Here is a 14,680-nt window from a genome sequence, read left to right as displayed (position 1 = left end):
TCTTCAAGAAGAAGACTGACGCTGACGGTAATGTTACTGTCTACAAAGCTCGACTTGTCGCAAAAGGTTTTCGACAAGTTCAAGGGATTGACTACGATGAGACCTTCTCACCCGTAGCGATGCTTAAGTCTATCCGAATCATGTTAGCAATTGCCGCATTTTTATTTGGCAGATGGATGTCAAAACTACATTCCTGAATGGATTTCTAGAAGAAGAGTTGTATATGATGCAGCCGGAAGGTTTTGTAGATCCAAAGGGAGCTAACAAAGTGTGCAAACTCCAGCGATCCATTTATGGACCGGTGCAAGCCTCTCGGAGTTGGAATAAACGCTTTGATAGTGTGTTCAAAGCATTTGGTTTATATACAGACTTTTGGAGAAGCCTGTATTTAAAAGAAAGTGAGTGGGAGCTCTGTAGCATTTCTGATATTATATGTGGATGACATATTGCTAATCGGAAATGATATAGAATTTTTGGATAGCATAAAGGGATACTTGAATAAGAGTTTTTCAATGAAAGACCTCGGTGAAGCTGCTTACATATTGGGCATTAAGATCTATAGAGATAGATCAAGACGCTTAATTGGACTTTCACAAAGCACATACCTTGACAAAGTTTTGAAGAAGTTCAAAATGGATCAAGCAAAGAAAGGATTCTTGCCTGTGTTACAAGGTGTGAAGTTGAGTAAGACTCAATGCCCGACCACCGCAGAAGATAGAGAGAAAATGAAAGATGTTCCCTATGCTTCAGCCATAGGCTCTATCATGTATGCAATGCTGTGTACCAGACCTGATGTGTGCCTTGCTATAAGTCTAGCAGGGAGGTACCAAAATAATCCAGGAGTGGATCACTGGACAGCGGTCAAGAACATCCTGAAATACCTGAAAAGGACTAAGGATATGCTTCTCGTATATGGAGGTGACAAAGAGCTCACCGTAAAAGGTTACGTTGATGCAAGCTTTGACACTGATCCGGATGATTCTAAATCGCAAACCGGATACGTGTTTACATTAAACGGTGGAGCTGTCAGTTGGTGCAGTTCTAAACAAAGCGTCGTAGCGGGATCTACATGTGAACCGGAGTACATAGCTGCTTCGGAAGCAGCGAACGAAGGAGTCTGGATGAAGGAGTTCATATCCGATCTAGGTGTCATACCTAGTGCATCGGGTCGAATGAAAATCTTTTGTGACAATACTGGTGCAATTGCCTTGGCAAAGGAATCCAGATTTCACAAGAGAACCAAGCACATCAAGAGACGCTTCAATTCCATCCGGGATCTAGTCCAGGTGGGAGACATAGAGATTTGCAAGATACATACGGATCTGAATGTTGCAGACCCGTTGACTAAGCATCTTCCACGAGCAAAACATGATCAGCACCAAGGCTCCATGGGTGTTAGAATCATTACGGTGTAATCTAGATTATTGACTCTAGTGCAAGTGGGAGACTGAAGGAAATATGCCCTAGAAGCAATAATAAAGTTATTATTTATTACCTTATAATCATGATAAATGTTTATTATTCATGCTAGAATTGTATTAACCGGAAACATAATACATGTGTGAATACATAGACAAACAAAGTGTCACTAGTATGCCTCTACTTGACTAGCTCGTTAATCAAAGATGGTTATGTTTCCTAACCATGAACAATGAGTTGTTATTTGATTAACGGGATCACATCATTAAGAGAATGATCTGATTGACATGACCCATTCCATTAGCTTAGCACCCGATCGTTTAGTATGTTGCTATTGCTTTCTTCATGACTTATACATGTTCCTATAACTATGAGATTATGCAACTCCCGTTTACCAGAGGAACACTTTGGGTACTACCAAACGTCACAACGTAACTGGGTGATTATAAAGGAGTACTACAGGTGTCTCCAAAGGTACATGTTGGGTTGGCATATTTCGAGATTAGGATTTGTCACTCCGATTGTCGGAGAGGTATCTCTGGGCCCTCTCGGTAATGCACATCACATAAGCCTTGCAAGCATTACAACTAATATGTTAGTTGTGAGATGATGTATTGCGGAACGAGTAAAGAGACTTGCCGGTAACGAGATTGAACTAGGTATTGGATACCGACGATCGAATCTCGGGCAAGTAACATACCGATGACAAAGGGAACAACGTATGTTGTTATGCGGTCTGACCGATAAAGATCTTCGTAGAATATGTAGGAGCCAATATGGGCATCCAGGTCCCGCTATTGGTTATTGACCGGAGACGTGTCTCGGTCATGTCTACATTGTTCTCGAACCCGTAGGGTCCGCACGCTTAAGGTTACGATGACAGTTATATTATGAGTTTATGCATTTTGATGTATCGAAGGTTGTTCGGAGTCCCGGATGTGATCACGGACATGACGAGGAGTCTCTAAATGGTCGAGACGTAAAGATTGATATATTGGAAGCCTATGTTTGGATATCGGAAGTGTTCCGGGTGAAATCGGGATTTTACCGGAGTACCGGGAGGTTACCGGAACCCCCCCCCCCCGGGAACTATCTGGGCCTTAGTGGGCTTTAGTGGAAAGGAGAAAGGGGCAGCCCAAGGTGGCTGTGCGCCTCCCCCCTTCCCCTAGTCCTATTAGGACTAGGAGAGGTGGCCGGCCCCCTCTCTCTCTTTCCCCCCTCAAGGAATCCTATTCCAACTAGGATTGGGGGGGAATGCTACTCCCAGAGGGAGTAGGACTCTCCTGGCGCGCCCTCCCTTGGCCGGCCAGCCTCCCCCCTCTAGTCCTTTATATACAGAGGCAGGGCACCCCAAAGAACACACAAGTTGATCCACGTGATCTATTCCTTAGCCGTGTGCGGCGCCCCCAGCCACCATAGTCCTCGATAATACTGTAGCGAAGTTTAGGCGAAGCCCTGCTGCTGTAGTACATCAAGATCGTCACCACGCCGTCGTGCTGACGGAACTCTTCCCCGACACTTTGCTGGATCGGAGTCCGGGGATCGTCATCGAGCTGAACGTGTGCTCGAACTCGGAGGTGCCGTAGTTTCGGTGCTTGATCGGTTGGATCGTGAAGACGTACGACTACTTCCTCTACGTTGTGTCAACGCTTCCGCAGTCGGTCTGCGTGGGTACGTAGACAGCACTCTCCCCTCTCGTTGCTATGCATCACCATGATCTTGCGTGTGCGTAGGAAAATTTTTGAAATTACTACGAAACCCAACATGGACTCCCCCTTAGGGCGCGCCACCCTCCTTGGCCAGCCCCCTCCTCCACTCCTTTATATACGGGGGCAGGGGGGCACCCCAGAGACACAACACTTGATCATTGATCTCTTAGCCGTGTGCGGTGCCCCCCTCCACCATAGTCCTCGATAATATTGTAGCGGTGCTTAGGCGAAGCCCTGCGATGGTAAAACATCAAGATCGTCACCACGCCGTCGTGCTGACCGAACTCATCCCCGACACTTTGCTAGATCGGAGTCCGGGGATCGTCATCGAGCTGAACATGTGCTAAAACTTGGAGGTGTCGTAGTTTTGGTGCTTGATCGGTCGGGCCGTGAAGACGTACGACTACATCAACCGTGGTGTGCTAACACTTCCGTTTCCGGTCTACGAGGGTACATAGACAACACTCTCCCCTCTCATTGCTATGCATCACCATGATCTTGCGTGTGCGTAGGAAATTTTTGAAATTACTACGTTCCCCAACACAAACATAGGCTTCCAATATATCAATCTTCATGTCTCGACCATTTCGAGACTCCTCGTCATGTCCGGGATCACATCCGGGACTCCGAACAACCTTCGGTACATCAAAACATATAAACTCATAATATAACCGTCATCGAAACTTTAAGCGTGCGGACCCTACGGGTTCGAGAACTATGTAGACATGACCGAGACGTGTCTCCGGTCAATAACCAATAGTGAAACCTGGTTGTTCATATTGGCTCCCACATATTCTACGAAGATCTTTACCGGTCAAACCGCATAACAACATACGTTGTTCCCTTTGTCATCGGTATGTTACTTGCCTGAGATTCGATCGTCGGTATCTCAATACCTAGTCCAATCTCGTTACCGGCAAGTCTCTTTACTCGTTTTGTAATACATCATCCCGCAACTAACTCATTAGTAGCAATGCTTGCAAGGCTTAAGTGGTGTGCATTACCGAGAGGGCCCAGAGATACCTCTCCGATATTCGGAGTGACAAATCCTAATCTCGAAATATGCCAACCCAACAAGTACCTTTGGAGACACCTGTAGAGCACCTTTATAATCACCCAGTTACGTTGTGACGTTTGGTAGCACACAAAGTGTTCCTCCGGTAAACGGGAGTTGCATAATCTCATAGTCATAGGAACATGTATAAGTCATGAAGAAAGCAATAGCATATTACTAAAACGATCGTGTGCTAAGCTAACGGAATGGGTCCAGTCAATCACATTATTCTCCTAATGATGTGACCCCGTTAATCAAATGACAACTCATGTCTATGGTTAGGAAACATAACCATATTTGATCAACGAGCTAGTCAAGTAGAGGCATACTAGTGACAATCTGTTTGTCTATGTATTCACACATGTATTATGTTTCCGGTTAATACAATTCTAGCATGAATAATAAGCATTTATCATGATATAAGGAAATAAATAATAATTTTATTATTGCCTCTAGGGCATATTTCTTTCACATGAAGACTGAGGGTGGACGCCACAGGCCAGGAGAACAATGCTACCATGTCAGCATTTCCTGTCGGTAATAGTGTGCTTGCCCAAAACTAACTCGGCGGCCTGCGTGCCGATTTAATAGTGTGCTTGATGTTCCCTTTGTGTCCATATCATCAGTTCAGTATATTGTTGCTCTGTTGATTCAAACCCTATTGATATACATTATGTAGACGTGTGTCATGTTGTAACTTTGGCTCCATTGTTGTGAATAAAACTGATGTATTTATTATATCTCCTTTTGTGTCTTCAAGGCGGAATAATACTCTCTCTGTTTTTATTTACTCCGTATATTAGGTTTGTCTAAAGTCAAACTTTGTATACTTTCAACAGGTTTGTAGAAAAATAGTATATTAACTACCAAATCAATACCATCGGATTCATCATTGCATATATTTTCACATCATACAAATTTGTTATTGTAAATATTCATATTGTTTTCTACAAACCTTATAAAGTTTGACTTCAATCAAAGCTAATATGGGGAGTAAATAAAAAACGGAGGGAGTATTTGACTACAGCCAGCAAAATGGTGTGATGGAGCTGCGTTGCCATTTGGTGATGATGCAGGCAGAATGATAGCAGCATACATATGCTTTCTTCTATAAGAGTTTTTCAGTCAAACAAAATTTTCATCATCCATCATAAAAGAAGTAGAAATGCTTTCACAACATGTCAACCTAGGGATGTATGTACCATACTCCGTCTGCTATTTAAGTTAAATTTGCACCATGTTAAAACATTTTCAAAAGTACAACATGGATACCAAGTTCAACATCAAAGTTTCACATAATCAAGATGTCATCTCCTGTGCGCTACAGCATTTACGTTAGGAGGGAAAATGATGGTCCAGCTATCTTTGACAGGTTCAGTGTCTGTGCTAGGCAGATAAGCCATCAATCTGTGTTACACAAAAGATCCGCCTTCAAGTGCTACACGCTCTCGTTCAATGGCCTCCACCTGCTAGGTTTAACTAGCCTCGCTGACACTCCAGCTGCTTCGTGTTCTCCAATAGCACCTGCTTCAGCATCACGGCACAACCAATCGGCATTGAGGTTCCATACAATGGGAAATCATTGGTGTACACAACAATAAGGTTTCAGTGTGTCCAATGGTAGGACGACAAGTTTGGAGATATAATTGAGCAAGGGCGGCCGAGAACAAGGAACGGTTCTTAACCTCTCGGATGTAGGTTGCGATCGCTTTGCACCCTTCACTTGCAAGGTCCATCACAGTCTCAAATGTGTCCATTGGTAGTTTCGCGTCCATCTGAAAATCGCCATTTGAGCATTAGTGTTGCTGTGAATGAATGATGTCATGCAGCAAACTAAGCACATAAGAAATGTGTTGCATCAGAAAGTTTGTGTTGCAGATGAGGCGTGGGCTAGGGAGACCCTGAAATTTGGAGCAATCAAAGTTTATGATCGTTCTGTAACCTGCAGAAGAGTCACTTTGTCCATCTTTGCAAGAATGCCAACGGTGACATCCGCGCCTCCAGCGCTGTCTTCTATATAATTCAGATCTGAAATAACATATTAGAATGGTTGAGGCCTCTTTGTGAGATGATTCTTAGCTTTGTCATAGATGGGAGAACAGAAAATAGGCCCATACCAAGCAAAGGAGTAGAACACAGATACCCAGCACTGCAAGAAGTGACTATGTCTCGCATTGGAATCCCAGCATCTGCAAGTGCTAGCGTTGCAGCATTGATGCATGCAGACCTGGTTCCTGTTATATACAGTCATGATCAAGATAGGAATTGGAGTCATTTTAAGCACCACTCATGCTACAATCGTTTCAAAATAGGTAAAAATAATAGTAGATCATAGCAGGACTGGGTAATGGAAACAAGAAAATGCATGTGTACTAAGTAAAATATTTAAACGGCCTCTGGACAAAAAGAATCTTGTGTTGTGTGCCTTTGGTTTGGAAAGGAAATAAAGTTGGTTCTATTTATGCATGTAGATTAGAGATAGATCTGAAATATTCAAATATAGTGCACTTACCACCATCAGCTTGAAGAACTTGGACAAATATGTCAATCTACAAAACAATCACAGTAAGAATTCAAAGTGGGTCCTGTTCATAATTCGGGATAGAGGTTTCTTGCAGCACAACTGATTAGATGACTCACCTGTGAGTGTGGCATTAAATGTGTTAATATGCTTGCCTCCATTGTTTGACGAATAACAAGCGAAATTTCTGTTGATCGCCTGTCACAAAGTTGTAGATTCACCTTATTACCATATAGTTGTGCAGGAAGTGAAATAAGTATACTATACCTGAAGCATCGTTTCATTCCCTTTGTATACTGTGTGTTCAGTTGTTCATCACAAGCAAACTGACATCAATCAACTATAAGCTATACATTAGCACTGTCTGTTTTATTTCACATGATGAGGAAATTCCTGATCTTCTACTTTAATTGCATTGCAATAGTTGATCATGTTACCAGCCCAAAAAGCTCTCAAGATGATTCCCTTTAAGAACAAATCAGACATAATTCAAAAATAACAGTCCCCAATACAGAAAACTATAATGATATCAGAAATATTTGCAAAAACATAGCATGGAGAAAAAGACGCCTGGAAATAACGATATGAAAACCTGTCATGTCGAAAGCATGTACTGATAATAAATGAATCCACTATAGTCAGCGATTAAGTTATTTTCATCAGTTTTTCCTTCTTAAGCTGGAACATACCTGTCACCTTTTGGCTTTCTCCTTCGATCCCCAGTGCTAAATTCGGCCATTCTATACTCACAACGCACCTGCAGACACATTTCTCAGGAGCACATCCTAACAAGAGAGCCTTTAAAACTTGATGCGCTTAGACTAATAAACTTACCAAAGCCTCTTTACTGTTTTGTTGCTGACTCCTGTTTTGGATCTGAATGAGTAAAACAAGCAAACATAACATAAGGTTTAAGCTGGGATTTGCTAGCCTTTCATATAGAGAAATACTAACTGGTATGAAAAGCAATATCATAGCTACACAAGAGCCGCCATAGGCCCTGTGAGAAAACACCCCATGTTCTACTGGCACTCAAGCAGATCAGTCAAGCAACCGCTCTGGTGAGCCCTGTCTCCACCATTGATGCTGCCTGCTGGTCGCCGATGGCTCCAACGGCAGGGGCTTGACTGATCTGGTGCTTTACTGGAAATGTGGTGTGGCTTGCCCTTTGCATGTAATACTTAGAACATGGCTGTGCGTTGCACAGAAACTTGGAGATGGCTGAACCTTTTTAGTTCATTTCAGTAGTTTGCTTTTACTGCTTTCTGAACTTGGCATGGATGCTTTGTGCCGAACCTGTTATGCGGTCTTTTTTTCAATGAAATGGAGCCGGAGAGCTCCTCACTGTTTGTTGATCTAAAAATGTTCTACTGGCACCATTGACCCTACAGGTTTCCTAGAACATGTTATTAGCAGTACCAAAACAGCAGAAACATGTTATTGGCAGTACCCAAACACCAGTCACAAAAGCGATAATAAATTTTTTTGAGGATGGGACTATCCCTGACGGGGTTAACAAGACCGTGATTGTGCTAATTCCAAAAGAAATAACCCGGAAAGCATTAAGGACTACCGGCCGATCAGCCTATGCAACGTGATTTATAAGGTCATTTCTAAGATCCTAGTTAACCACCCCGCCAAAAAAAATAGATCCTAGTTAACCGCCTCAGGCCGTTCCTTGATGACCTTATTTCAGAAACCCAAAGCGCCTTCATCCCAGGGCGGCTCATCACGGACAATGCCATCGTAGCTTTTGAGTGCTTCCACAAAATTCAACATAGTAAGAATCAAAGAGATAACCATTGTGCGTATAAGCTGGATTTGGCTACAGCGTATGACCGTGTGGATTGGAGGTTTCTGGAAGGAGCAATGCAGAGAATGGTCTTTGAGATGAAATGGAGTCTTTCCAACCCTCAAGATGTAATGGTGAGCTGTTGGACCCTCGAGAGGCTTGCGCCAGGGAGACCCACTTAGCCCGTACCTGTTTCTCCTAGTGGCTGAAGGTCTTTGTACACTGTTGAACAAGGAGGTTGCTGTTGGGGGTCTTACACCGATAAAGGTAGCCGGGGGGAGCCCAGGTATTTCAAATCTGTTATTTACGGATGACAGCCTTTTATTCTTCAAAGCCACCGTGGAACCGAACAAGCGCAAAAGACCAATGAGATCCTTGTCACGTTCCGAAAATGCTCCTGCCAACTTCTTAGTCAAAGAAAATGCTCTTTGTTGTTCAGCGAAGCCTGCCCGAGCAATGTGAGGGAGGAGATTACCAAGGTCCTGTGGGTGGAATCCACAGTCTTCGAGAGCAAATACCTTCGTTTACCAACTCCTGATGGCAGAACGAAGAATGAAAAATTCCAACCCATCATGGATAGATTTGGGAAAAGGTGTAGTGACTAGAACGAAAAGTTTATGTCTCAGGCTGCAAAGGTGGTCCATATCAAATCGGTTATACAAGCCCTCCCTATGCATGTCAATTGGGGGGGTGGTGGTTAAACTAAATTTGAGCTTCTGTAAAAAATATGAGAGGATGATCAGAGATTTCTGGTGGGGAGATAATGAGGGACACCGGAAGGTGCACTGGATGCCGTGGGAAAATTTGTCTAAAGCAAAAAGGAACGGCGGACTGGGTTTCCATGATATGCATCTCTTCAACCAAGCCCTGCTAGCGAGGCGAGGATGGAGACTACTACAAAAGCCTGATAGCCTTTGTGCCAGAGTGGTAAAATCCAAGTACTATGCTCATGGAAACTTACTGGATAAGGTCTTCTCCTCGGATGCCTCCCCAGGCTGGAGAGGGATTGAGTTCGGTCTAGAACTTAAAAAGGGCATCATCTGGAATTCTGGAGAGTGGGACATGGAAGAAAAAATCAAATTCAGAGAGATCAGTGGATACCTAGGAAGGAGGGTTTGCACACGGCTGCGTTCATAAGAAGATCGAGACTGCGATGGGTTAACCAGCTCATGGTTTCTGGAGCTAAAGAGTGGGACGTGGAACGGATAAAACAGATTTTCTATCCTTTTGATGCGGATGAGATTTGTAAAATCTGGCTACCCTCTCAGGCAGTTGATGAAGTTGTTGCTTGGCACCACGAAACATCGGGGGTTTTAACTGTTAAAAGCGCCTATAAGCTTGCAGAACGGCTAAAGAGACAGACTGACTTATCTGCATCAAACTCCACCAGCGTGTCGGGAGACCAAAGCCTATGGGATTTAATCTGGAAAGCCAAGGTCCCTTAAAAAGTAAAAGTCTTCGGATGGCGAGTTTGCCACAAAATCTCTTGCAACCAAACATAATGCCTTCAGGAGAACAATAGCTAAAGAGGACAACTGTGATATCTGTGGAAATGGCAGGGAAGATGAGCACCACACTGTTATCACTTGGACTAGAAGCAAAGCAGTCAGAAACGAATTAAGAGCTGCCTGGGACCTCCCCAAAGTGGAATACCTAAGTTAAACAGGCGAGGATTGGCTGCAGCTACTTCTTGACCCGCTGCCTCAAACAGTCAGAATAAGAATCCTTTTATTTTGTTGGCAGGCTTGGGAATTGAGGAACAATCTAATCCATGGAAACGGAAAGGATGCAGTCCCAGGATCTGTAGCCTTCCTGTGCAGATACGAAAATGAAGTAAGCAATGCCCAGCATATGTCTGCGGCAGTCGGAGGTAAAAGCTCTGCCTCTCTGTTTGAGGACAGACCATGCGAGCCCTCGGCCATAAAGACCAATCAGTGCTCGAAACCGATGGAAGGGATGGTTAAATTAAACACTGACGCAGCGTTCCATCAGGATACAGGAGAAAGTTGGGCGGGAGCTGTGACCCGAGACTCCAATGGGCGAGAGCTCTTAATTCGTTCTGCAGAAGAATGGAATCATGCGCCTCTGTCCAGGAGGCAGAAACCTATGCGATGCTGATTGGCCTTCAGGAGCTAGCAACATTCTACAGAGATCCGACAGTAATTGAGACAGACTGCGCCGCTGTGGGAAATGAGCTCCAGTCTTCAACACTGAACCGGTCTCCCTGCTACCCTCTCGTATCTGATATTAAAAAGACTTCTCCAGTACTTCTCATCGTACCAGATCAACATTGTTGGAAGGGAGTGCAACAAGCTCGCTCACGAGCTGGCTGCTGTGGCTAGAAGATCCGGAGACCAGGTGTTAACAGCTAGAGTCCCGAAAAACCTACAGCAGCTTTGTCTGCGTGATTGTAATCCCCGACCTTGAGTTTTTAGCTCATTGGTTCTAAAAAAGAAAACACCAGAAAGACCCCATTATGCGGTAGCATCTGCAAGATGATAGGACTAGTGTGCCGTTTCAGTGCTCTATGGCATCTAGTTCCAACAATAAACCACAAAGCTCACAACCAATCCTTTCACAGAAACCACATGAAACGCGCCGTATGAACTTAAAAAAAGATCCCAAACAATATACTCCACGGTAACCGTTCATAGACATTCCATCAAACATTTCGTGTGCCCTTTGAAGAATATCGTCCTCAATCCAGAACATAACAACAAACCCGACATTAATCCCCGCAGGCATTCTATCATACATGCCATGTGCGATTGAAAAACCTCCCCAAATCACCTCAATACCGATCATTGGCTGCAGAACTCACGCCAATTCCTAACAGACAATGCGTCGAACAGTTGGCGTGCACGAACCCTATGCTCAGACAAAGGAGGAAGCATCAAGTACCTCTCGGGGCCCGTAGACGGCGGCGATGACCCTGGTGTTGCCCATCTCGAAGAGCGCCGAGCCGTCGGCCCTGGAGACGACGCCAACCTCGCCCTTGAGCTGCCGCATCTGCGAGACACCGGCCGCGAAGAAGCAGAGTCAGCCGAGCGTGAAGCAGAGGAAGGCGAGACAGGGAGGAGAGGGGCGTGACCTCGTTGGGGCGACGGCCGTCGACGCGGAAGCCGGTGAGAGGGTTGACGTACTCCATCGCGGGACTGTTTTGCCCTCTCCACTCCTTCTTCTAGCTCCGCGCGGGCGGCGGCGGCGGCGGCGAGGGCGCGGGTTAAGGTCCGAGACCGAGACGAGGGTTCTTGCCGAGCGTGGGTACACATGTGTGTACTTACGTCAAGGCCCATTTCTTTTTCTTTTTTTGAACTGATGAAGGCCCAATTGACAGCACCAACAGAGAAACAAGGGCCGTGCTGATCCTTTTAAAAGATCGGCCGGGTCGGGAGCCGTTCGATCTTGCAACATAAGTTTTGTTTCAGAAAACATCAATACCGCAACATAAATTATGTTTCAGTAACACAAACGATGTTGTAATCCGATGAGCTCGCATGTCTGGTGATGTTTCAGGAAAAGTCGGGACGTTACAAACCAGCAAGCTCGCAGCTCCCGCACCTCCACAACACTGGCAATGTTTTAGAAACGTCATAGATGTAGCAATCTGGTGAGCTTGCAGACCCGCGCCTCTATAACATCAATGATGTTTCAGAAAAAATGCAACATCGGGATGGTCGCAGCGGCGTAGGTGGGCAGTGATGGTCGAGGCCGGTGTGGAGGAGATTGGCGATGACCATGCCGAGCATGGGAGCTCCGCATCAGCGCCATGGTTGCGGAGGTGGCCGGTGATGGTCGGGGCTGGCATGGAGGAGATCGACGGCAGCCATGTCGAGCTTGGGAGCTCCGTAGCGGCGCCATGGTGGTGAAGGTGACAAACGACCGAGGAGAGAAAGGAGGGGAGAGGGGCGGGGCGGGTGAGGGACTCCTTGACCATCTGGGGCGGGTGAGACCATTGCGCACAGGGGCGGGGCCGGTGACCGCCGGTTTTGACACCGACATTGGTGCTTTCATTAACAAGCCTCGTGACCCGCTTTTGCGCAGGAGAGGACAGTTGGTTGGCAAGATGTAGCACCAGCAACCCAAGTACATCCGAAGTTAGGGATGGAAACGGAAAACCCCGACGTAGCAAGGACCAGCGCCGGAATAAGGGAAACAGCCCAAAGAGCACGGCGGTCAACGCCGGATTCAAAAGCTTGCGGCAGAATCAGAGAAAGCCGCCCCTCAAGGATAACAAGGACGAGCTATCCAACTTAAACAAAATCTTGGACAAGATATGTCAAATACACAGTACTCCCGGGAAGCCTGCGAATCATACCCACAGAGATTGTTGGGTTTTCAAGCAAGCCGGCAAGCTCAACGTCGAACACAAGGGGCTCGACACACCAAGTGAGGACGACGACGAACCCCACAAGCAGAGCACCAGGAAATAAAAGGATTTCCCACAAGAAGTCAAAATAGTAAACTTACTTCACGTGACGAGCAGAACGACGCCACCAGAGATACGCGCCATACGGCCTATCCCAAAGGAGTCTCGCCAATGGTTGTTAAAACCAATCAACTTCGACCATCAGGATTACTCTAAAAGTATCCGGAACGCAGGCTAGACTGCCTTGGTATTAGATCCAATAATCGGCGGACTCCACTTTATAAATGTCGTGATGGACGACGGCAGTGGTCTAAACCTGTTATACCAGGACACAATCCGCAATATGGGGATAGACCCAACAAAAATCTGCCATAGCAAAACCTCCTTTCGAGGGGTAACGCCAGGCCCGGATGCCCGCTGTATGGGTTCTCTCCGGCTAGAAGTTATGTTCGGCTCCTCCGATAACTTCCGTCGCGAACAGCTAACTTTCCACATCGCCCCATTCTCGAGTAGCTATCAAGCACTGCTGGTACGCGAAGCTTTCGCCCGCTTTAATGCAATACCGCATTATGCATCTCTTACGCTTAAGATGCCCGGTCCACGAGGCATCATCTCATTAAAGGAAAAACATTGAGTGTTCCCCCAGCGCGGAAAACAGTGCGGCTACGTTGATAGCCCCACAATAAAGTGGCTTCACCAGCCAAAGCATCTAAACAGGTCGTAAAGACCACGGACACGGCTAGACGAGTCCGGCATAAATATACAATTGATAAAGGCTTAATAACCATATACCCCTGTACTAGGGGCTCCGCGCATATAAAACAAGAGACAATAAAGCTCAATTTTACCCATTTCGATTTATACTTCATTTATTTAGTATAACTCACGTTCGGCACGATCTTTCTTTAACTAAGTTCCTCTCTTTTACAGATGAACACCGTGCTACGCCCGTCCAGGATACAGCACAACGGAAACACAGGCGCAGACGTGCAGTAGGGACCCGTTCCAAGGATTCTTTTCAGATTAAGACCCTGCGTAAACCTTTTTTACTATCTCTTATTGATACACATCCCCTGGTTTCTTGATATAACCAAGGAGGAGGCTGGCGTTTTGGTATGTGGCCATGTCAGAATTCTGCGCGTACCTGTACACTAGGGGCTTATTACTAAGGGCGTTATCCCGCCCGCCCTCATAAAGACCGAATACCTTAGGGAGTGTTCGGCGTTGCGAGTTTGGCCTTATATGCATCAGCTCCGAATCATGTCTTTGGTCAAATGTTGGGTTTGCCCGGCTCCTATGTTTTGCTGCCTTACGTTCCGCTCTATTGGCTAAGGCGGCACCAGGAGAACTATTGCGATTGTGCCCAGGTTCGGCCAGGCAAGCACCTCAATAGAGAAAGCTGAAAAGTGACTGTCATGATATAGCGTGAGACTGGTCAACCACTCGATGACTTACCAGAATCTTTAGGATTCCTCCGCATTAACGAAGGGTCGTTTCCCGACCAGGCACATACGCGCCCCGAATTTCTGGCGAGCGCAGGCGCCACCAGGGGCTATATAAGTAGCCTCACTGTCAAACTCCTATGGCTAAGTGAAAGTGATAAAGCATCATAGTCCGATTGCCTAGTTCGCTGCGCTATCACCTCCTTTGTAGGACCAAGACGTTGGATCAAGTGTGAAAATGCGCCTTCTGCGAACACCCCCGCATTATGTGCGTGGGGGCTGAAGCCGATGACTGCCATCTTTCAGATTATATATACATATACGTTAAACGGCCGCACAGGAGGTATCATAATACTTGCAGGCACAAGTATAAA

General features: G+C 45.8%; 1 protein-coding gene across 1 annotated transcript; it reads right to left on the bottom strand.

Annotated features, from left to right (window-relative positions):
- Window positions 1-5,363: 5,363 nt before the first annotated feature.
- On the bottom strand, window positions 5,364-11,785 carry LOC125542433 (exosome complex component RRP41 homolog). Its single transcript, XM_048705476.2, has 10 exons — window positions 11,587-11,785; window positions 11,397-11,504; window positions 7,538-7,579; window positions 7,393-7,460; window positions 6,823-6,901; window positions 6,695-6,731; window positions 6,300-6,416; window positions 6,125-6,210; window positions 5,868-5,957; window positions 5,364-5,706 (listed from the first exon to the last, which is right to left on the bottom strand). Exons 1-10 carry the CDS (start codon window positions 11,641-11,643, stop codon window positions 5,662-5,664), a joined length of 729 nt encoding a protein of 242 aa, XP_048561433.1. The 5' UTR covers window positions 11,644-11,785; the 3' UTR covers window positions 5,364-5,661.
- Between the last annotated feature and the right edge of the window lie 2,895 nt (window positions 11,786-14,680).

Source organism: Triticum urartu, chromosome 3A (genome assembly GCF_056163025.1).
Source record: "Triticum urartu cultivar PI428250 chromosome 3A, HENAU_Tu73, whole genome shotgun sequence".
NCBI lineage: Eukaryota > Viridiplantae > Streptophyta > Magnoliopsida > Poales > Poaceae > Triticum > Triticum urartu.
This window is presented reverse-complemented; position numbering and strand designations above follow the sequence as displayed.